At 43.2% G+C, this 24,585-nt stretch overlaps 1 protein-coding gene across 1 annotated transcript in view; it reads left to right on the top strand.

Annotated features, from left to right (window-relative positions):
• ZSWIM6 (zinc finger SWIM-type containing 6) overlaps window positions 1–2,750 on the top strand; it is a 113,158-nt gene extending 110,408 nt beyond the window's left edge. The window contains exon 14 of the mRNA XM_063319352.1: window positions 193–2,750. Coding sequence (XP_063175422.1) covers window positions 193–1,055 — 863 coding nt within the window. The 3' untranslated portion in view covers window positions 1,056–2,750. The remainder of the gene's footprint in view (window positions 1–192) is intronic.
• Window positions 2,751–24,585: the final 21,835 nt, after the last annotated feature.

Below are 24,585 nucleotides of genomic sequence, written 5' to 3'. Positions count from 1 at the left end.
ACAGTAGCCTTTGTTTTAATGTCCTTTTCCAGCCATGCTGCCTGGTTTAGCCCTTCTTGTTGAATCGCATCCCCTCGGATGTACTGTCAGCCTCTTAAACTGTGCTGCAAATGTAATCTTTTGCTGAAAATCTGTATCTGCTAGGTTTTATCAGTTGTGGCTAATCCTTTCTTTCTTTCTTTCTTTCCCCAGGTGTTTATGCACTGGATAGTATCATGCAAAACTGGTTTACACTTTTCACTCCAACGGAAGCCACTAGTATTGTTGCTACAACAGTGATGTCCAACAGCACCATCGTCCGCCTGCATCTGGACTGCCATCAGCAGGAGAAGTTGGCCGGCAGTGCTAGGACGCTTGCTCTACAGTGTGCCATGAAGGATCCTCAAAATTGTGCCCTCTCTGCACTGACCTTATGTGAAAAGGATCACATAGCTTTTGAGACCGCTTACCAAATTGTTCTAGATGCTGCTACAACTGGCATGAGCTACTCGCAGCTTTTTACTATAGCACGATACATGGAGCACCGTGGTTACCCTATGCGGGCCTACAAACTGGCCACTTTGGCCATGACGCATCTCAACCTGAGTTACAATCAGGACACGCACCCTGCCATTAATGACGTTCTGTGGGCATGTGCGCTCAGCCACTCCCTTGGGAAAAATGAGCTAGCAGCTATAATACCTCTGGTGGTCAAAAGTGTCAAATGTGCAACAGTACTGTCAGACATTTTGCGTAGGTGTACTTTGACCACTCCTGGCATGGTGGGACTTCATGGAAGGAGGAACTCTGGTAAGCTCATGTCACTGGACAAAGCCCCTTTACGGCAACTCTTGGATGCCACTATTGGAGCCTACATTAATACAACTCATTCACGTCTCACTCACATCAGCCCGCGACACTATAGTGAGTTTATAGAATTCCTCAGCAAGGCCCGAGAGACCTTCTTAATGGCTCATGATGGTCACATCCAGTTTACACAGTTTATTGACAACCTAAAACAAATCTACAAAGGCAAAAAGAAACTGATGATGCTGGTTCGTGAGCGGTTTGGTTGACAAAAATGTGAGAATGGGGATATGGGGGGGGGGGGTGGGAGGGGTGGTTTGTTTTTACTTGAGCCTGCCTTTGTATCCTTTTTAACTTAAAGAAACAGAGCCACACCGGTATTATATGTGTATAGTTATATTGAGTTTGCAAACTGAACTGTCATGTTGTGAAAGTTTGTGTGTTTATTTTTTTTTTCCTTTTTTCTGTTTTGTATGAGAGAGAGGTTAAAAAAGGTTTGGTTTACACTGAGTATATGTTGTCAAGTGGCAAAAGCCCACATCGCTCTCCTGTTCTTTCTGTATACGTTCACAGCCTCAAAAACAAACATATATTGCAATGGCTTTAAAAACCAAACAAAACACCTCCATCCTGTGATAAGTACCTCGAATGGATTCAGCTTTACTCCTTTGTAACTCATCCTTACATTTCAGCATATTTAAACAAACCAACAAATGAAATACTAATAGTTAAAAGGCTGACCACGTGGCTTTGCAGTGCTGTTCATCCAGAAGCATGGCACACAATGCTTGTGCATGTGGAAACTTAGCGACTGTCAACATACATTCTCAGGGATTTATCAAAAAAATTAAAAAAAGAATGAGAGCATTTATTGTACTGTATATATATTATAGTATATGTCTGAATATTGAAAAATATAACATTAACTAATTTATAAAAAAATCTATGTAATGCAAAATACTTGAAGCTGCAGTAGCTTGGTTTTAAACAAAAAAAAAAAACCTATCCGAAGGACTAAAGTGCGCCTTGCTTCAGGGTTGGCTCAGGTGGTGAACTATATGCTGGGCATCTATGCAGAGCCACCTTTTGGATTGCATGGTTGGACTGATACCTATTGGGGAAAATTTTATATATATATATTTATACAACCCGTGTATACATACATATGTGTACACACATACACACATGCTTGTAACAGGCACTATAGTAAAGAGGGACAACAAAAAATACACAGCCAGAGCAGCAAGCCTTAGCATTAAGAATACAGTATGCCAGAATTGGGGTTTGTGCCTCCTAGCCTAGAAGACTTAAAGAAATATCCTTTTTGACACAAAACGCAAAATGTTTTCCAAAATGATTGACATGATACATTACGCCTTTGCAGTGAGCTAATAATAAGCTAACCTTTGTGCACAAATAACATATATATATATTATATATATATATTCTGCATAGGTATTTTGACTTTGTGCAGGACAGAAAGTTGTGTAGGTATGACTGTTCTACTTTTCAGTTTGTTTTTTTAATATATTTTATTTTCTCTAGAATTACTCAAACAAAAGCAGCCTTCTATCTTGCCTTGTCTTAATGCTTTAAAATAACCAAACTGGAGATCTAACTACCAAACTGTTCATTATATTATTAAATACCAACTTTGGTTACAGTATAGTGTCTTTACTTTAGCTGATGGTTCTGTATCCTTGTGCTTTTTAAAGCAGTTTTTATGTTTTGGTGCAAAAGTTGTCCAGTGTCTCTTGTTCCCTTCATTAGAGAACATTCTAGAGGTATGTTTGTAGGTATTTTTGTTTAGAAATACTATTTCATGCTCTCCATTTTATTTATTATAATAGGTAAAAAGGTTGTACTTCATCACCCATGTAAACATGCTCATGAAGTTGAAAGTAATTAAGATTTGATACACTGATATCAATTTATTTATGTAACTAAATCACTGTTTTATAAACTTGTTAATGATCAACAATTTTTTTGTTTTGATTAAAATTAGTTTTTTGAAAGTTGATTCTGCCTCCTTTATGGTGTCTGTTACTGGAGTTGAATTGTGTACAGATAGTTCATAGATCCTAAATGCCCAGCTTGCAACTTTGGTGCATTATGGTGGTAAGCAATATGACCACCAAGCCCAGGAAAGAAACGTTGTTCCTCAAAAATCTGCTGAGGAATGTCAGTGTTCACAGTTGCTGGTGGAAGAAGATGTGGTGCATCAGAGGAGGGACCAAATGCTGCCTGTCCTTGAAGACATGTGGTCTATATAATGAACAGCAAGCCTTACTGCCCTGGTGGGATGGTAGAGTGTGTGGCAGTATGTTCCCACTTAGTGGATTATTTGGTTGACCATGAGGGTTGAGATGTGCTGCGAATGTATACAAGGATGGTTCTTGCTTTTTTAAAGTATTTTGTGTATTTTGAGCTGTGCAGCTTGCTTCACCCGGCACGGAGTTCTTGCTTGCAAGCTGACAGACAACACTTTTTCTTTTTTGGAGCACTTTCTCTGTAGGAACTGTGTGAGTTTTCTAGCCCTCAGTGAAGAATGGGTTATGGCAAGGTTGAAAATTGAAGAGGAGATTTCTGCTTTAGCAACATCTTTATCATCTTAGGAATGTTATGTGATGTCATATTTGACTACATGCTCTGAACACCTTCGGTTTCTTCTTTTTAGTATCTTCAGCTGAAAAGAGAATTAGCGTGCAGCAAGCAACTATCAAGAGATGCCAGTGTAACCATGAACTCTGACAGTGAGGCTTGTGTCACCGGAAAATTGAGGAGGAGGAGGTCTGAATCTTTGCACAACTTGTCATGTAAAATACGAGTCTTTACCAAGCCTCGCTAACAGCTGAGTTGTCCTGACCTAATAGTACTAACCTTCTGTAGCTTCTGCAGCTTCCATACCTTCCAGGTATTGAATCCATCCTTACATATTTGCTTCGTTACTTCGTCCTAGATGAATTTTCTGCTACAGACAGTAAGGAATGAGAGGGATACTCCATGCAACAGGGTTTGTGTGGGGTTAGAGTTTTTTGCGTCTTGACACATAATTCAGTATTAAGGGTATTGTGGATTATGTAGATTGCAAAACTGAAGCCTACTTGAAGACCAAGCTTTAGAATTAAATGCAGTCCTGATGGTTGCCGCCTGCTTCTGATGAGCACAGTGGCTTATTCTTGTTTCAGAACTGATGGAAGTGTATTTAGTTTGTTTTCAAGACTGAGTAAAATCATGTCTGTGTCCACAGTGGTGCTGCGCAGTGCAGTTCACACCATGTTAAAAGCCTTCAAGGACCAACAGAGACTTGGCCAATCTCTGTAGCAAACATGTCTAGATGTGTACTGCCCTTGTTTTGTGGAGGTAGGAAGAACCCAGGGATGGGATTCCACAGAAAAAAGCCTGAGGGCTCTTTTGGTGAAAACCAATCAAATATTTCTAATGTAATTTCTAAGACTACATATTGTAATTCATTCTGAAGCATAAGGAAGCCTACTCAAAATACAGATTTCTAAAACTACATACTGTAATTAGTTCTGAAGCATAAGGAAGCCTCATCAAAATACAGTGTCTCAAATTCCTTCTCTTCAGAGCCATATATTTGAGATACACAACTGCGCACACTGTTATCATTGTCTCCAAGTGTTTGTGTGCTTTTCAACACTCCTTTAAATGAGAATTTTTTTTTAAATCCAGGATTGCTCTTCGGTAGTGAAGGGAACTGAGCATGATTCTTCTGTATCATAGGCTACCAATGAATCTTCATTCTTTTGGCGAGTTGAGTGAAATCCTGAACGATGTGGTATTATTTCTGTATTAGGAGACTGTCTTGCAGCCCAAGAAATGGACTTTTGCCCGTAAGTTTGTGTTCAGATTTCCTTTATTAATTCTGCCAGAACAGAAGCCACAGAGATTTTCCTTACCCATACTATGTTACTTTTATTTAGCTTTTTATTGTATCAATGCTTGCTTCGTTTCCATGTACATTTTGCCATTAGAGAAAACTGCACAACTTTCCATCATGAAAAAGGGGCATGTATGGGAGACTTAGACTTAAAAGTGCAACTGAAATCCAAGACCACTTCTCTGAGTACTTCATGTCTTATTCTCAAAATATTTTGGTTTTAATGCTATGGCAGTGGTGCTAAACCTGCATTGCGTGTACATGACAAGGAATTTATTAGATTGTTTGAGAAATTGCAGGTTATATTCTGAGGCGAGGCTGGGACTGCATTTCATGGTGGTTGTTTAGTAGAACAGACAGGATGACCAATTGAGAGTCCTTGCAGTACAGATGAAATTCTAGAGGACTCTTGGGGTTTTTGTTGTTTTGTTTGGTTGGTTTTTTTTTTACTATCAAAAAGTAAAATTAAAATTACTTTCCTAGTATTTTTAAGGATAGAAGATACTGTGAGTGCTTTGCGTTAGTAAATTTCTCTTCTATAGAAAACCTATATTCCATAATTTTCTTTGTATATCCATATGAAGTTTCCTGCTGCAACCTTTCAGAAGTCTGTGAAAGTCACTCTTCAATAATGCTTTAGTGTTGTGTCGAATTAGTTTGAGCTACAATTTTCTTTCTGGTTTGTCTAGTAGCAATTAAGTTTTTCATGTGAGTGGGTATAAGTAACATAAGTGCGTCAAAATTGGGGTGCTGCTTATGTGGAGGGAAATTTTGCTTTCTGAATTGTACCGATTTAGATTTGTAGTTCCATAGACTGGATTTGCGCTAGAATAAATTTATTTCACTGAGATGCCTTCAATTTGATTAAAATACAAAATTCTACTGGAAAATCATCCAGCCTTCCTTTTCTGACTTAAAGACAAAAATTCTGGTAATTCGTCTGGTTTTAATGCAGGATGTAATTTGGTAAAACAGCAATATAGCTGACGCCTTTACAGAATCGGTAAGTACGATACCCTCAGGTACTCTCTTGCTCTGCAGCACTGGCTAGAGAGAAAGCTGTCATGGACAAATATCTGCCCATTGTTTTAAGTGGTCATCCCCTTGAAAGTATACTTTCTGCAAGGGTAAGTGTGTGAGCAAGGAGCACAAACCACAAAAGGTTGTGTCCAGCCCTTGCCTTGTGGGAACGCAACAGGTAGCAGAGATTTAGGGGTATTACAGCATGTTGCAAACTATACTGAGTATGAGATGAAAGATTCTTAATTGGAGAGACAACAGGGATAGCTTTCCTTGAGAGAAGAAGAGGTTGCTGGGATTTGCCTACGCTGTAGGAGTGCACACTCCATACTGCATATGGGAAGACAAGTCGTTCCTCCGCTAACACCCTGGGCTGTCAACATCAAGTAACACCTAGCTGTCAGCTGAAATGTTTGTCATCCATCCTTACAGGTAGTGTCAGTATCCCTAAAGTTAGTAAAAATAGAGCATTGTGTACTCTGAGAAAGAGAACTTGCCTTAAAAAGAAAATTACATCAGCTGCTATATTTGCAGACATCTGCAAGGTCGTAGGATCAAAGATTTGTATTAACATGTATAGGCTACAAAGCACAAGTTGTTTCTAAAATCGACCTTGACAGATTTCTATAGCTCTTGTTGTAGAGAGTAATTATGTCTGGAAAGTACCACAACCGTGAACTGCCTGGGGAGCCAGCCAGCTCAGAAATTCAAAACTGAGTTTTGAATTTCATTGTTGTAACTGTTATAACCAACTGAATTTCATTGTTGTAACTTTCCTTTTCTTCTCCTCTAGTGTTTGGTTTTTTGTTTGTGTCATTTCAAGAGCTTTGTATTTGGAAAAATGCGTACCTGGAAGATGATGTGCTGGTGGTCTGACGATGTAAAATGAGCAATGGAGCTATTTGTTGGTAACCATGGTCCATGGTGTTGGAAGTATCTGTGGAGCAGTGAAGGAGAAGGGTGAGCTGTTCAGTCACGCTTACTGTAGGGGCTGGTGAGCTGAGACCCAAGGCAGCAGCCACAGCTGGCACGCAGAACCAGCACTGTCTGCCTTTCCACCACGCTGACCTTGGAATTGCTGGTCCGACCACAGAGGAGTCTTGGTTTGGTGTCCCAGGAGTCAAAGGCAAATCACTGTTCATAGAAGATTTCTGGAAAGTTGAAAAATGGCTGAGGGTGATTAAGGACAGAGCTAAATATTCCTCTGGTGAAGTTGCTGGAATTACATCAAGGCTAATCTTGGCAGACACTTTTGGGAAGCCTGCTAGTTATAAGAACAGCAGCGGTGAGAGAAGTAGTGCCAAATTCTGCCTGGTCAGTGGGCAGAAAAAATCATTTGGGGTTTGTGGCCTCCTCTTCCAGATGACCTGAATCTTGTTAAACAGCGCAATGACTATTTGTAATGCTTTCTTTATTGCCTAGCTTTTCCAATGGGCAGGGAAACAAGTCAGGCAGACTGCAACTCATCTCTTACCACATGCCTCACAAATGGTACCACTGAAGCTCTCTGTCCCCTCTGAAAATGAGGGGTCCAGGACAAAGATTGGCCTTGCCTGAGCCATCTTGCCTACATGTTAAGGAACCCTTAATGGCTCAACCAAACCAATTCGGGAGGCTAAGGCTGCAACAGGCAAAATTGCATTAAAAACTTTTCCAGCGAGATCCTATTTGTATAACGCTTAACAGCAGCTGCTCACCTAAATGAGTGGAAATCGTGGTTTCTGAAGAAAACATCATTTGTTTTGGGCCTCTAATTGACACTTTAAACATGTTTAGTATGATTTAGATCAGTATGGTAAATAAAAATGTCCCAAAATAACCACCAAAGTGGAAGACATGATTGTTCTACTAACTTGTTGCTGGAAGAAACAAATGTACTTAAAGAAGAATTTCTTCAGAGTCATACTCTGCCTGCCTCACCTTGAAGACGGAGCTGTGAAAGGCAGCTCTTAGTGTCAGCGCTGTGACAACCATCACCCTTCTCCGGCCAGTTTTGTGGGAGAGAGGGTATGGAGGTATTTTTGGAAGATGTTTTGTTTCCTGAGTTTGAAAGCCTTTTTCCTCTATGTGCCTGATGGCTGATTTCCAGGTATGGTGTGGATGCAGCAGTAACCATGGGAGGACTCTGCCTGGTTTTTCAGGATGGCTTTGCTCCACCACCCCTCTGTGTCAATACAAAGGTCTGGCCCTATGCATACTTTGTTGTCCAGCACACTGCAATTTTTACATCCCGGAGGAGGCTGTCTCCAGTCCTGTCATGCTGCGAGGTCTGGGGACTTCCTGTTTTGAAAGCTGAGCTTCTCCAACCATTTTCAAGAATCCAGGGTCTAAATTAAAAACACTTAAGCACTACAAGACTTTTGATACTCGGTTGTAAGAAGTATTGCTTGGCTGCTACTTAGTCATTTAGGCAGTCTTTCACCTACTACCTCTAAATCATATAATGTGCAACTGGGGAGCCTAATAGGCATGTTGGGAAATTTTAGTGTGAGGTGATACCTAAATACTGATAAAAACTTCAGCATTGCCTTATGGAGAGGTGACTGTAGAGTGAGATTGTACTCACAGAGTTTTCAAGCAGCTCTGTGCTTCTCAGTCTTTTAAGGAAAGTTTATTCTGTATGAGAAAGATTAACTGTTGCACTGGCACAACTTTGGTTTCACAGCCTGCATTTCCCCAGCTGTCTCTGTATTCTCCATCTGGAACAATCCAGGACTTCTTCCATACCTCAGCAATTCTCTTTCTCCATTTTACCCCTTGCAAGGCGTATACAGTGGTAAGCTGCGTTCCTCATGCTGGGCTGCATTACCTTAATGTAGCAAATAGAGTTTGGACAGGTTTGGTTTGGTTTTGTCTGGAAACCTCCAGCCTGACACTGGTCAGTTCCTGCCTCTCAGAGATAATTAGGGACTATATGTGCTGTTCTCAGTTGAGGAAGAAGTGGCCATGGCTCATGAGGAAGCAATACAATTCAGAGTTTGATGTCATTCACTTTGTGAGTGAATTCCTGTGAGGAAATGCAGGCCATAAAAGCCAGAAGCTAACCAGAAGGATTTTTTCTTTTTTTTTTTTTGTAAAAGGCAAAGATTTTCCAACATTTGATCTTTCATCTGAAAGAATCGAATCAGGAAAACAGTAATTACTGACAAGAGTTTGGAGCACATCACTAAGCATGTACACTGCCAAGACACAAGTTCTCCACGCCTAGAAAAGTCCAGACAAACCAGACAGGATGATTTGGTCTTTTAGTTGCCCGTTGTTTAGCACCCAGATGGTCTGTTTAGTATGGGGGTGTGTGTGGGAGACCTAATTGATGCACCAACATGGCACTGACTCTATTTAGCCCAGTGTGAAAATGCTAGTTTGTGCACCTGTTTGTCCTGCTGAACTGGAGAATAACATGTATTTCTGGCATGCTTGCCACATGGCAACCTCCCTGTGCTCTCTCATTGCTCATCCCGCGTTACTTACAATACATCTAGGTTATCTGTTACCAGGAGCAATCCTGAGTCTCTGCTTTCTACTGATGTGAAATAAAATGAAAGACATTTCTCGCATTTGGACTGGTGCTTGAGAAGTGCAGCTGCACCGATAGCTCTGAGCAGAAGCCTGAGTTTTAGCAAGTGCTGAGTTCTGGCCCTGAATTTGCTGGTAATTTCGCAGGGGTTTTGTCTTTGCTACTACCCAAGTGTGTGCTTACAGGAGAGCAAATGTAGACTGACCTTGTGGTGTGGGGACAGCGAGGGGTGTCCAAGCCCAAACATGGCTATTAACCACAGGCCCAAGCTTTCCTTCAGGTGTTGCAGGTGGGTGAAACATTTGTGGACGGATGCATGGGACAGGCTGCCTCGCTAGCTGATATCCATAGCTTCAGTCTTTCCAAGCAGCACGTACATCCTGCAAGGACATGCTATGGCCAGGCCAGGGGACAGCATGGGGGACAAAACAGCAAGGCAACATGTTTGTTTCTGTCCGCAACTACACGCCTTCATGAACCATGGGTGTAGGTAGCCCTGGAGAAACTGCTTGTTTCCTCTTTCCCTGGTACTAATTGCGCCTCTGCTGGATGAACGGTGGTGAGGACTATGGCAGCATGGTGAGCCCTGTGCAGGGCATGTGACTGAGAAAGATCACAGGTCTTCCTAAGAGCCTCCCTGTGTTGGGTCATCCCATCCCATGCGATCCCGTCCCACCTGTGCCCTTGAGTGACTGCTGCCTCTGTGCCTTTGTTCGAAGTGAACGCCCTTTTGTGCAGCTCTTGGTTTCAACTTGCCAGCAATTCTGGTGATTTTTCTGTATGTAGGAATTGTGAGGAAATAAACTGCTTATTGAACTGCCACACTGTACATTTGTGATTAAATTCAGAAATGTTAAGAGTTTTGGAATTCTGCTATAAAGAACATTCCTTGGCTTGTTCAGTGTGTTCTTGATGTCTGACTTTACAAACAGTGGTGGTTTTCAGCTTGCTGCATTTATCTCGCTATCGGCAGCACCACTGCAGAGCCCTCTCGATGCTACAGAAAAGGCAAAGACGACACAGGTCTCTGGAAGCTGTAATTCCAAATGACTAAATACATCCAGCTCTTGTTTTTTTCCAGAAATTCCTATTCTATATACTGGGCGAGTAGCAGTTCCCACGGCAGACCTCGGGGATCCCTAACATGAAGAGCAGATGTAAGCCTGGAACAGTCTGATTGATTTAGGTTTCTGGATTAGCAGAGCATGGGGCAGGGGGCTGCGTTTCTCCATTTGAATAGCCCCTGTGAGGTCAGTGGTGCTTCTCACTTCCTTGAAGTACTTCACTAAAAAGAGGACTTGGGGGCAGAGTGGAGAGCACAGCCTGCTGCTTCAGCAGCCGGCGGGACCCTCTCCGCCTGTGCGGAGCACACCGTCCCTGGGGGCACCTGCCCAGAGCTGCTGGGGTTGGGGTTGACTCCCCGCTTCCACCCCTCGCTCCAAAGCTCCGCCGACAGGTCCCTGGAGGAGCCTGTCCCGCTCTGCCTGGAGACACCCGTGGGAGACGCGGCGCTCCTCAGAGGTTCAGAAACCGAGATGAGGGAGTGCGCTAGGGAGGCTTGGGAGGGAGCAGCCAGGCTTTCTCAAATGGACAAGCTTTTCATTTAATTTCCTTTGTTTTATTTTTAACAGGTTAAAATAAAAAGCAGAACAGGAGTGAAAAATAAAACATAAATAAATTGCTTCTTGGCATCTCTGTTTCACTCGCTGAGGTTTTACAAATGTATCAAAGCTCTTTGCAGCCTAGCGTTTAAAAAAACCCTCTCCTATTTAAAGGTAGCTTTTGTAAGCACCTGCTAAAGGAGGTTTTCAGACTGCTGCTTGTTTACCAAATACCTCATTATAGGCCTGCTGCAGAACTGTGCATGGGAAGGATGGGGGAGGCTCCCTCCTTAGGTGAAAATCCCATGGCAGTAACATTATAACCCTCAGGAGAAGTGGGTAGGGTACAACAACAGTTGCTTTTAAGGTTTGAAAAACAAATTGTTAAGTGGGTACCACAGGAGAGCAGTGGAAGTAAAGAGCTATGTCAGAGGCTGAAGACAAATTATTCTTTTGGTTTAGATCATTTTGGGCTACAGGACTGCAGCAAAGACCAAGATCCCACAATTGCTTTTACATGTGTCTGTGTGTGTACGTGCACGCTTTTCAAAGTCCTGGTATAGAAACAGATGAATTGTGTCTGTCTCTGCCAAGTGCCATGTGTTTACAGCTGACTTATAAAACGTTTTAAAATAGGGGTTTATAATGGAAGCAGTGACACATTCTTAAATATGTTGACGCTAATAGGCACCACCATAATAAACCCCATAAAGGTCTTAAAGGATATATCTGTTGTTCTGGAAGAGGATATACTGGCTTCTGCCTGAAGTGAAGTTTGTCATTCCTGTTCTTCAAACCATTTGAATCTTCAATAGCGTCTAAGAAGCTCTGGAATGTGTCTAACACTATGTAGAAAAACAATGTGTTTGATACCTTTTCCAATTGCAGTATGGCAACCACAACCCCTTTCACAACGTGTAACTTCACCTACGTGTGTGTGACAGTGCATTAAGGCATTCCAGTGTCGTACCTTTTTTTTTTATTGTTATTATTTCCTAAAATAAATCCCAATATGGAGCAACAGTTCTAGTTTTTTGTATACTGGGTGCAATCAGCAAACTCCTGCTTTTGTTAAAATTAATCCCAGGGAAACCTACCTTCTTGTCATTAACTTCATTTTTAATCATTTTCTTACAGATTTTAATAGGCTTCTGACTCTCCTATGGACAGCAGTGGACAGAAGTGTGCTGCCTCATTAGCATTAGCTGTAGCCAAAACCTTTCACCCAAGTCCTTGTGAGTGCTTTTGGAGGGGATCCTTTCGGAGGGGATGCCAGCAAGAGGGATCCAGCTCATGCCCGGAGCGGGGTGTCTGTGTGGCACAGCTGTGCAGCACCATGTGGTGGCTCGAGGCCATGAGGTTTGCCTGCTGTGCTCCAGACAGCAAAGCGGATCGGTAGCCTGCGTGCGGTGGCATGGTTCGGACTTGAGCTGTGCTGCTGGGGATGACATCCTCACTCCAGCGCTAGCAGGGAACAGGGGTGCTAAACGCAGGAGTGCTGCCAGGGCCTTTCCTGGGGCCCGCTAACTTGGTCTTCCCTTTCTCTTGCATGAGGTCTAATGACAGCACATTTTTTTTCCTGTGGTTTTTTGTTGTTATTGTTGTGTTTCCTTGTTGTTCCCCAACAGAACAAAACGTCCCCTGGTGCAGGGTCTCCTGGTGCGTGCCAGCAGCCTGCTGCAGCACCCTGCCCCAAATGAACCATGTGGGATGAAAGTATGTTGACTGTAGGGTGAAAAATTGTGCAGTATGTCTGAGGAGGCTCAAAAACAAGGCAGGGAGTGTTGCCCAGTCGGGCTCCGGGGACACGCTTTCACAGGGAAGTGAGAAGGGGGTTGTTTTGGCGTGAAACGCTCAACTGGGCACTGATGGGAAGATGCGGAAAAATCCCAGTGACAGAGAAAAAAAGGTGACTTGCACTAAGCTGTGATGTGACCGGTGGTTATTACAACTGGGGCAGGAGACAACAGTCTGATAGAAGCAGATGACTGACCACTTTCCCCTCTGCTGGAGGTGCAGTGTTACACAATTTCTTTCATATCTTGAGCAAATTCCTCCTGCAAACCTCACAGAAGCCTCCTAATTTCCAGTGCACATGAGAATGCTCAGGGCAGGTGGGTGCCGTGTCAGTGGACAGGCAGAGTCAGGAGCAAAGCAACCTTCTTCAAAGCCTTGGGCCAGAGACGTGGGCTGCAGGCTGGTACGGTGCAGTGCGGGGTGGGATGAGCACAGGTGCCCTCAGCTCACAACAGTGTCAGCTCTGTCCTTTCAACAAGCCAGGCAGGGGCTCGGCTGCAGTATTCCGACTTACAATTTCACATCTACGTGCACGAGGAATTCCGCAGTGCCAAAGTTAGGTGAGAGCACATAGTCTGCAAAGTAAACCTACACAGACACCACAAAGGCACCAGCCTCCTGAAAGTCTGTAGTTCGTGCCCGTGGATGTAATACGGTTTCTTCTGCAGAGGAGCACCAGAACATTTAATTCCATATCCTGAAGCTCCATGAGCATATTTAGCAGGCTTTCCATCCAAAAACTCAGTTTTCCCTCTAACCTGCCTGCCTTATGCATCTCTCCTGGAGAGAAATGGCTTTCTCAGGATAGGGTCCTACCCTTAAATAAAATGTTGCTCCAAGAGGAACCCATAACATGTGACTCAGGTGGCAACAAAAAGAAAAACCTGTGCAACAAATTCAATCTTTAAACAAGGCTGTACTTTCGGGAATGGTTGGAGTTTACTTCAGAAAACTTCAGAACAGCAAATAATGACAAGAAACCTACTGTTTGCGTTAGACTATTCAGAAATACAGCAGTGGCTACATTACCTGAATAAATCACTCATTGAGAGCTGCTTTGTGGCTTCCTGTGATAATTAATAATTTCTGAATTGAAGTTGTCAGACAAAGGTAAATGTTTGTATTATGCTAGTATCTAAAGACCCTAGTGTGTGCTTGTTCCTCCTTGCATCACCTACACCTCCAGCACAGGCATGGGGAGGCACGGAAAGGATCCTTCCGTTCAAAACCATATGACATTTCCCCGGCAGCTCCTTTCCTTCCCAAGCCCGATACCTTTCCAAGACAGGAGAATGGCTGCTGCTGTGCAGTATATTCTGGCTAATCAACCTGTGTCTCCATTGGGCAGATAGTATCAGTGTGGCAGCATGTGAACCTCAGATATAAATTGCAATAGCATAATTTATGTAGTAGTTTGAAGGAAAATTAAGTTATGTGTTGCTAATACTTGTGGGATTGCTTACTATCTTCCACAGAGCAGAACAAAATTGGCGGGATCAGGAGCAGCAGGCTGTTTAGCTTTCTGACACAGCTGGATAAAAACAACTTCATCGGAGCAGCATTGCCGTTAGCGCTAGGTTTGCCATCCGTGCATTTTCGTTCCCCAACAGTGGGACAGCAGATGAGTTGGATCCTATTATTAACTTGTCTCAAAGTACCATGTAAAATTAATAAGCATAGAGAAAGCGTGCTTTCAGATCTTGAGAGAATTAAAGAGTGTCAGAGACAACATGGACTTAAATATGTAATGGGAAGTAAGCTGTGTTCAGAGATTTCTATAACAAAGATAATGGAAACTTTAAACGCAAGAGGGTCAATGAGCTTTTGTTTTGATCTTATCTGCTCTGTAGAAACTGCTCTAATGATGGATATAGTTGCCAAACATTGGTATCCCATCATGTTTATAGCATGACTTGGGTAATATTGTTAGGAAGACACATTCCCAAGGCAGAGTAGAGGGGGAGGATGACATCCCTCAACCTGCTGGCCACACTCTTCTTGATGCACCCCAGGATGCCATTGGCCTTCTTGGCCACAAAGGCACATTGCTGGCTCATGGTCATCCCGTTGTCCACCAGGACTCCCAGGTCTCTTTCAGCTGAGCTGAAAGAATCACCAGCTACTGAGCAGCCTCTTCTGAAAATGATGGTAATCAAATGCTATGGTTTTCTTGGTAGGGACTTTTCAATTAGCAAAAAGGAATGAGGTATTTTGGTTTGGTTTTGGTTTTGGTTTTGTTTTCAGAGTATCTGTCTGTAACCTATAGGACAGAGCAGAAGGCAGATCACCAGGGCAATGACCTGTTGAGGTTTAAGCTTTGGGGATTTCCCAGGCTTGAGAGCTGACAGGTGCCTTCCAGGTGGCAGGAAGTTTGCGACATATAATAAAAGCACCTCGACATGGCTCCAAAAGAGATTGGCTGGAGAGGAAATGCTTCTTCATCATGGGTTCCCTTGGCAGATTCCCTACAGGTAAAGCTGGTTATATTGAGTACTAAATATGACATTGAAAACAAGAAACCCGAGGGGAGCTGAGGAACCTTGTCTGTTAGTGAAAAATGTTTTAAAGCGTATTGTCCTGAAGCAAGTATTTTCATTCCTGATCCAAAACTTTTCTGGTTAAAGTCATGTGCAGAAGAGACTGTTCTCAACAGTTATCCTCACAGGTACCTCTACTCTTCCCCAAAGAGTACTGCAAGGGTGACGCTACAAATCTCTCCTCATCAGAGGCTGGCTTTGGTGATACCTACTGAACCAGGTAGTGACAGATTGGAGGATGCCTGTGAGTTATTTCATGCCTTTTTTGCTGAAGTGTGTTCAGTTCTTAGGTGACATTTTAGGAGTACCTATTTTAAAATAGAGAACCATCAGCATGATGTTCAGCTCATAAGACTTTCCAGGATGGGACAGAGGGGTGTCTCTGTCACTCACAGGTGTTATGCCCACTCCATACGTGACACAGCAGCCAAGGGTCTTGCCAGGAAGGGAGGTTAATTTCACCCAAGAGATTTCTCCCACAGCAGGAAGTCGACAAAGCCAACTCCCAAGGCACCCAGGGCTTTGGGGTGGAAGAACATGTGGTGTGCTTTGTTACACTAATTCACAAATGATGTAAACTGTGCTCAGAAAGACCAAAGCCAACACAGGCTTCTGAAACTTGCATTAGGCTTCAAAATTTATTTTGCATCATAGCCACTGTTGAACTCAAGAGAATTAATACCTCCTCTCTTTGAGTCTGTTGACATGTGTGTATCCTGTTATTGCAGCCAGTGCTCCCCAAAATGCAAGCACCTCCTCAAGTGACATTCTTTTAATACGAAGAGTGAGTGAAAGTATTTAATTTATAACTACCACAAAGATAGGCCAAAACTTTTTGGAATCCATGATTACAGCTTTTAAAGGCATATTTGCACTAGCTTTAGTTAGCTTGGGTAGCAAGGGTGAAGTCATGCTCTTCAGCACACATTACACAAAGTAGGCTTGCTGTGTGTTTACTCACATGATCACTCTGGTGTCTAAGTTCTAGAGAGCAATATTTATTTCCATATACTATTTCCTTTATTTCCCTATATTTCTGTATGTTCAAGTGGGAAGGGAGAACTTACAGTAAATGAGCTGAATACAATGCATACATATGTGTAACACTGAAAGAGAATGATCTTCATACATGAAATCTGAGAAAGTCACAGCCATTGTGCAGGACACAGCCACAAAGAAAACCCAAATGCAACAGTTGGAGTCACTGGAGAGCTAGATAGGAATCTAGGGTGGGAAAAAAGTCAGCAATGTATACTATTCATCATTTGTCATTTGCAGTTGAGGAAATGGAATGCCCTCTGACACATCTGAAGAAGTTCATGATTTATTAGAAGTAGTGAAAGAAGTATAAAGCCAAATAGTAATACAAAGCCCTGGGGATGTCTTGCTACAGCCTTTTACATAGCATTAGAGCCACTGCAAATAGCTGGACTAAGATAAAAATCCTGGCAAACATTCGGTGTGAAATGCTTGAGATATGAAACTATCCATTCTTTGAAGTCAAGAAACTATCCATTCTTTGAAGTCAAGAGATTTTAGTTTTGTCCAACATCGTAATGCTAAAACCTGTTGCCTTTATTTAAATATCATTCAAACTCTCTTTAACCCATCCTCTTTCTAGTGGAGGTGCCCTGGATGATGAATGGCATTAACTACGTCACCTCAGCTTTGTGGACCTGTTGTCGCAGCAGGACAGACCTATTAATTCACAGTGATCACAGTGGGTGTTGGATGAGGTTTGCTTTTGACCTGGGAGAACATTGCTGTCAGTCACTTTCAGTAGCCAGTACAAATGGAATAATGTCATTGAAAGTGGCCAGATGGAACAAAATACTCGATGGCTTAAAAAATAGTTATTATAGATATGCAGCAGTCATTATGAAAATGCAGTAATCCAACTTGAGTAACTGTTTTCCCAATATTACCTATAAACTTAATTTCTGCATGCAAGCATAAATGAGCAGCAGAGTAACTTCCTAAACTGGAAATCTGCAAATGCTCCTGAGGGGCAGCATTGCTCTAACAAATGATACATACACAGCCATTTGTGCCAGGACTTGTTTCTATACAGCCTGACATTTGTGGGATGAACTGGTTTCTTCCTCCTGTGGCATTACAGATTACTTGCTTTGCTTTGTAGACCAGGAATTCTGTACATTAGAGCATGGACGGAAACAAGAGAAAGAGGGTGTAGAGGAAAATAAACCAAGAATTCACCTGTCATGGGCCCAAACACAAGAAAGCATATGCTCTCAAACTATGCTTGCTATGGTCTTTTAAGTAGCACTGAAGCCGCTGTAAATTGTTGGGCTCAGGCAAAAATAAGTGGTGCTGGAGAGGTAGAGAGGTCGTTTGTAGCTGTATGTTACGTAACAACTCCAAAATCCATCTAAATTCTTGTGTTTTGTTTTTGGACAGTGCTTTTCATCTAAATGGTCACCAATGTGAATTTGTCTTGGAAATAATTGGCAATGCACACACAAAAGGCAGCAGATCAGCCTTTGTGCGTGGCAGGCAGGGGAAAAATCTGCAGCTGGTAAGTTACCAGGGCAAGTGCAAGTCAGTTCAGTGATTCAAATATCAAGAAAGTGCACACAGCAAATAATATGGAAAACTGCTGCAAATAATATCCTAAGGCAGGCGAACAGGAACCACATGTCAGTTTCGAGTAGCTCCATGCAGTTATAAAATGGTTGTGTCAAACAGACGAGGGTTAAACTTTGCTTTTGTGAGTTGAAGTGGCATACTCTGTCAGTTTAAACACAAAGTTCCTTTATTTCCTAAATGTCTCATTTTTGTATGTACAAGAACGTATCATTATAATATTAGACCGTACCTTCACACTCCTGTCATTATTTTTTTTTCCTTATGCCAGATGATTTTAGCAGCCAGCTTCAAGAGTGAAGGTGCACACTTCAGCTGGCTTTAGACACAATGGTTCCAAATTCCTACATAGGGCATGGCTCTGAGTTCACACTCCAGCAGTTTGGCTGTAGAAATCGTCAGCCGTTTAAGCAGAGTTCAAGCACAGCTTGGCAATGCTGCTCCTAGCCCAGAGTAGACACAGCTGAAGATCGGGAATGCCTAGTGAGTTTTTCCTAAGCGTGTTGCAGGGCGGGCACATCTGTGTTTTGCAATGTGTGCAGCCGACTAGCCCAAACAGTTGATAAAATGCTCCTCTTTTGTCTGTTGCCATTGAAGTCTCTGGCACCCTCACAAACACCGCAGCATGTACTGACGTCCCTTTTCTGTGAGAAGAGTATAACGATTTGGCCTGTCTTGTCTAGTTTCATTTTCTTTGATTTTTTTCCTCCCCAGATGATAGGTACTTATAGTGCAATGTGACGACTTCCCAGCTGCACGTCCCCTTTGGACAGTCTCTTGCATGATCCACGTGAAGCTATGTTGTCCATTTTATTCTTCATAGTCTCTCAACAGTGAAGGTACCTTTCATTATGTGTTGCTGTCAGCAGGCTACCCTTTGCCTTCCTGCTAAAAGAGTTAATGTTCCTGAATCAGCCCAAGCTTCCTCTTTCTTGCCCATCTGGTTTTTCTACTGATGAGCTGACCTTTGAAATTGTCATGCAGTTGCCCACAGATTCCACTACCCTGGTCCCTTACAGGGTTATATGCCACACACATTGCCTTTCACTGCATGTATGCTAAAGATTTCCTGGGACAGAAAAGAACTAGAAGGCTTCTGCAGAGACGGTAAGTGAATACATAGATGGAAGTGTAAAAGCAAGATTGAAAGCACTGGTTTAATCTCATTGGAATAAACATTTACAGCTTTTCTGACCTTTTCCTGTAGATCCTGTCAAGCCCTTCATCAAGTTCAGTGTGATTTAAAATTTAGAGCAACACTCCCTTTAGGCTGTTACATTAAAGTCCAGATGCAAGTGAACGTTCAGGCTCAATCTGAAATTTTCCACCCGCTTCCAAATTCATAACCTGCAGGCAATTGCAAGGAGGCTGGCTGCACATGCCTATTCATTGATCCCAAACAGGGACTCTCTGTACGCAATGGCAGAGGGATGATGTAGTTTCCCCCTTACTGCTTTGAAATAAGGATAATTTACTAACACGGCAATTTTTTGAGAACCTGCTTTTGGCACGTTTTATTCTAATCTTTAGTTTGCGGGCTATTTTCTTATTTACTCTACTGAAATGTTGTCAACATCTAGGATAAAGAAATATTTCTTATTACCTAAAATTTATACTTCCGCTACAACATCAAATATTCTGCAGCTGTTCTAGTCTTCACTTAAGGCCATAGATCTGTATCAGGATGACGTGCGTGTGTGGAATCTCCTAACAAGGGTGATGCAAATAGGACTTTGGGAAACCAGCTTTGACTCTGGCCAAGGAGGTAGGACAGAATTTAGGAGTATGTTTTGGAGGAACAGCTCATATCCCTGCGGGCCCAGGGACAGGAATGAACACGTTTCAGCCACCTACCTGCTGTACTCCTGGTTTGTGCTAGCAGGGAAGGAGTCTCCCTTGCCTGAATTGTAATTGCCCAGCTGTGGCCACCTCTGACTAGCAGCACTGTTTGGTATTACTGTGTTGCCATTCCTTTGTAGCCCCAGCTCCGACTCCATCCTCCATTTCTGCCCTGTAATTTGCTTGCGGTCCTACACAGGGCCAGCTCCTTACCCCAGGGGCAGAGGATACTTCTTGCCTAGTCAGTAAGTAGCCTTTTCCCAATGTGCTGTGTTGCTAAAGCAGCTTTTGAGGGACTGGAAGATAGAAATGCCCTTTCTCTAGATGGATGGAGATACATAGCTTCCTGATGAAATTTTGTCCAAGTGTTTGCATTTCTAACACCCTAGTGATGTAATTCTTGTGTTTACAGTGTCATTTATGGTCTAAACAGCCATGGTGCACATTCCCCAGTGACCAGCCACCTCAGGCCTGTCGCGGGCATTTCGGTTGTTTCGGTTAAGACTGTGAACCCTGTTGCTGCTCCTAGCTCATATCCAGGAGTGAGGCAAGCAGGGATGCATTCTGAACCCATTCCTTGCTTGTGTGTATGCCATTAAAAGGAATACAATAATGTAGTGTGTTTATTACTGTTATTCATTTGCTATAACAGGTATAGATTTTTTTTTAACCTAATCACATATTTTTATTAGGTGTACAAACACATATGGTTGAGCATTTCTCCTTAGAAGGGAAGAAATAAGGATGCATGACACAGCAAGGCAGGAAAGTTCATGGATTCTTCAAATGGCCATGCTGCTTAGATATAACAACTCAACCCCAAATCTGTGACCCGAGACCCACCACCCCTCCCCTGCCTGAAGGTTTCACGAGTTTGGAGTTTGTGTCTGGGTGTTGCCCCTTGTCCCTCCTGTAACTTCATGGTTATTGGAAAAAATCACACTGATTCACTCTGCTGGAACTTCTTGCACTTACCTGAGCTATAAAGCTATGTAGCAACATAGGAAACTTTCCAAAATCAGGCACATTTTTAAACCTTTTGAATTTCATATGAGAATGAATCATAGGAAGAGTCATTTTATTCTCATGCTGAATAGGGAACTGTATTGAATTTGGGAAGCAAAATGATTTGTAAAGCATCTTTGTTTGTTTCATGTTAACACATTCACCTTAAGCTTTCTCAATTCCCCCTCTGCATTTTTGCCTAATTTTGAGAATAAGACACGGTTCTCCTCCCCCATCCAAAGAATAAAATGAAACATCTTGTTTTGGGGTCAAATTAAGCATTTTAATCCACAGCGAATTCTCTTTTGCCAAGAACCAGCTAAACTGCTTTAGGTTGACTCATAACAAAAAACGTGTTCTCGGTGTCACCAACAAACCAATTGAATCCATTATTCACACAGCTCAAGGGAAAGGCCTGCTTTGAGTCAAGGACTGGAAAATGAACTTGACATCAGCATTTGACTTTGCTGATGCTCAGAAAGGGAGGATGATTGAGCCTGTTACAGATTGGTGACATCCTCAAGCACCCAGCCATACGTGGTAGGGGCACAAAGTGTGGCAAAGTGGCCTTAGGCACAGGCCTGACTGGTGTGGATGACAGTACGGGAGTGTGCTTTTACATCCCTATCCATAAGGTCTGCTACAGAAACCATCGTTTTCTCCACCCAGGTGCAGGGGAGCCATGAGTGTGGTGCTCTTCCCCAGAGGTGAGCAGGAGAGCAAATGACCCAAGGTAGGTCATCTGGACCAAGCCTGCCATTCAACAGTGTCTTGTGTTCAGTTATTAGGCTGGAGCCTGCTGCTTTACTTTCCAAGTCTTATTAACTTCAGTGTATATTGCTCTTGGCTGTGCTTCTCAATAGCTGGTGGTTTTTTGTGCTACAGATGGAAAATAGGCACATACAAGGAGCTGAGAGGCCTGAAACTTGAGGGGCCTGAACTTGAGAACGTTAGCGTGCGCTTGTGTTGTGCCACCAATTGCAGGCAGCAATTTAAAAGCATCTGCACTTCTGTTCACAGGGGCTGTGTTCAAGGACTTTCCTAAGTAATGTGAGACAAAGTAGATGTGTCAGGGAACTGCACTGCTCAAGCAGCTTCTCAGCGCTGATGTCCCCCACTGAGCAGGAGAGCATCTAGGCATCTACTTGCCTTGATGGGCACTTGCATCTTCATGCTGACATACCAGACTTTTCACTGACAGCAAAGTAGCAGGAACGTGCTCAAGCTAATGCATTTGAACATCCTAGGAGAGTGGAGGTGGCTGGGTGTGATTCCTCCAACTAAAGGGGAACCTGGGCTGTGTGTTGGCAAAAAGAGCTTGAAACGCCTTGTTAAGGTCACTGTAGTTTCACCAGCAGAAGTCGTGACTGCCCTACTATTCCCAGCCCCTGGAGAAAGGATTTTTTCCCCTGTCACCATGGCAGGATGAGGAGCATTTGGGAATGCTTAATTTGCCCTTCACTCCCAGGTTTTGCTGGGGTGCTCGCCTGGGCTGGGTCCTCAGCCATGCTGGCCACTCCGGGGCAGCTACTGCCTCCCCTGGCACCCCCGAAGAAGGGGATGAGTTATTAGTCTGCTGTAGTTCCACAGTGCTTTTAGGGTCTGCACAAATATCAGTTAACCCTTGTAGCATCTGAATTATGTTGTTAAGTATTAATTTAACTGAGGAAACCCAACTTATTCTCCTGGTTCTTGGGACATATGGGAGGATCAAGTACTGGAGGGCAGCATGGCCACGGGATGACTCATCCGATCGCTTTTGAGGAGGAAATGAGACAAATCGAGCCTTTCCCTACACAAGACTTCCCTTTCTTCTGAAGGACAATAGGAGAAGAGAAACCCAAAGTGCAGAAGGAAGGATGTAAATCAAGAGGAAGCAGGAAAAAGGATGGAGTAATACAGAGAGGGAGAAAGAAGGACCAACTGCCACAAAGCAAAAATGTGACTGTGAAAACAAACCCACCAAATGACAGAGGGAGGCACACTGAGACATATCTGGGGAGATGGGTTTGCTGCAAGGGCTGTTCACTCTGTATCTCCCCTCCTCTGAGAGCATCTTCTGCTGCACAGTGTTGTCTTCATGTTCTGTATTTCTTGTTCAATGGACACCACGGGTGAAGGCAGGCAATGGCAAATGTGTGTGAGTTCAGTTAGTCAAGACAAAAAAATCTTACACCATGTTGTGCCTTATAGGTCAAATGAGCCAAGCACACTAGGTGGAAAAAAAAGCAAGTTTTTCGGTCTCTCTCTCTCTGTTACTGCCCCTTACAGTTGGCTGTTTTGGGTAACAAAGCACAGGATAGAGTACAGAAACCACCATATTTTTTTGAGGCTAAACCCCTGACACCTACAAAATCAATACCTTTTATTAGAAACACAAGGTCTTGCACAGGGCTTGGTTTTTCACCCATTTCACTGGTTTGTTGCTTTTGTATTAAAAATCTACCCATCAAATATTGTTTATACTCCTTTCTCCCTATAAAACTTCTACTTTCACAGCTTTTCCCTGGCCTTTCCTCACCTCTGGCATTTTTGTTTCTACAGCAACTTTGGAAGACCTTCCCCCTCCTTTTGAAAAAGTATCTATTAAAAGGTTAACCTTACTTTTTCATGGGAAATATGAAGAACCATGTCATGCCTTTCCTTGGGCCTGGCCTCGGAGGTCATGCCTTTCCTTGGGCCTGGCCTTGGAGGTCCTCCCATCCCCTGCCCTGTCCCGGTGCCTTTGACGCACTCTGGACCACGGCACACAGAGAGCTGGAGGGAAGCAAAGTTTCTGTAGGTCTTCCAGAGTCCCTGCAATGCACTGCACCTCCCCTCTGGCAGTAAGGAGTGGCACATGAGAATAATTTCCAGGGTTAGTGTGAGAGAAATAATTGAACATAGGATTCAAGGAGCCAGATTCAGAGCATCTGCTCAGGACTTCCCGTGTAGACCTTGCACTGCCTAAAAATCCAGGTATCCAACACCAGCAGAGCTGTTCAGAGGTCAAAACAGGACCTGTGCAATCAATGGGGAGGGTAACAGAGCTCCAAAGGGCAACAACCAAATTCCCAATACCGGTAGGCAGTAACCCAGAGCCAGTCAGCAGGAGACATGAAGCCAGATATCCTCCATTCCTGCTCCTCCCTCGTGCCTGAATCAGAGCTGTACCCTGGGTGGTCTCCATCCCCTCAGGACCCAGAGTGTAGTGTCCACTTTGGTGCTGGGTGAGCAGGCCTTGCTGCTTGGAAGATGTTTTGTGCCATGCCAGTGCTACCCTCTGCATTGCCCTTGCTGTGGTTCAGAGGGTTTCTCCATAAAAGGGCTTTGGGTCATGGCTACCTTCTCCAACCAGCTGCCAGACAGCAAGGTTGCAAAATTAGGTTTTCTTGACTTTTTTTTTTTTTTTTTTGGTGTTGTTCCTCCCCACCCTCCTCCCCCTCTCGCTTCAGAACAGTCATCTTTTTTATTGGTGAAAGGGAAAATTTCAAAATGAAGAGTGAGGGGTGTCTCTACCTGGAGGACTCAGCTGGGGAATGATGGCCCCGAGGGATCCGTGGGGACTTGACTGCATGCCTTCAGGCTGAGAAGGAAGCTGAACACAGATTTCCTATTTCCTAGGTAAGTATTTGCCCACTAGGCTAAGAGCTGACTTTATTTATTCATTTACATTTGCAGTTTTGTTTCACATTTTATTGACTGCACACATGAACACACAAAATTTATTCTTTTAGGAATGTGAAAAAGAATTGGAAATGTTATAGGTATTGGTGAAAAAGTGCATATGACTGATTATTCTCATTTTTAAAACATGCAACTTGAAAATGTTTCTTGGTCGGGGAGAAGAAATACTGTTTGGCTTTGGTGACCAATCACACAGTCCAACTAGTGAGCAAGCAATAACTGTGGCACAGCATTCACAAGTAAGTACACAGTCTGCAAGATGTTCCCATGCATTATTCAGTGAATAATTCTAAATAATGAAAACACTGA

Source organism: Chroicocephalus ridibundus, chromosome Z (genome assembly GCF_963924245.1).
Source record: "Chroicocephalus ridibundus chromosome Z, bChrRid1.1, whole genome shotgun sequence".
Taxonomy (NCBI): Eukaryota; Metazoa; Chordata; class Aves; order Charadriiformes; family Laridae; genus Chroicocephalus; species Chroicocephalus ridibundus.
Note: the sequence above shows the minus strand (reverse complement) of the source record. Positions and strands in the feature narration are given on the sequence as shown.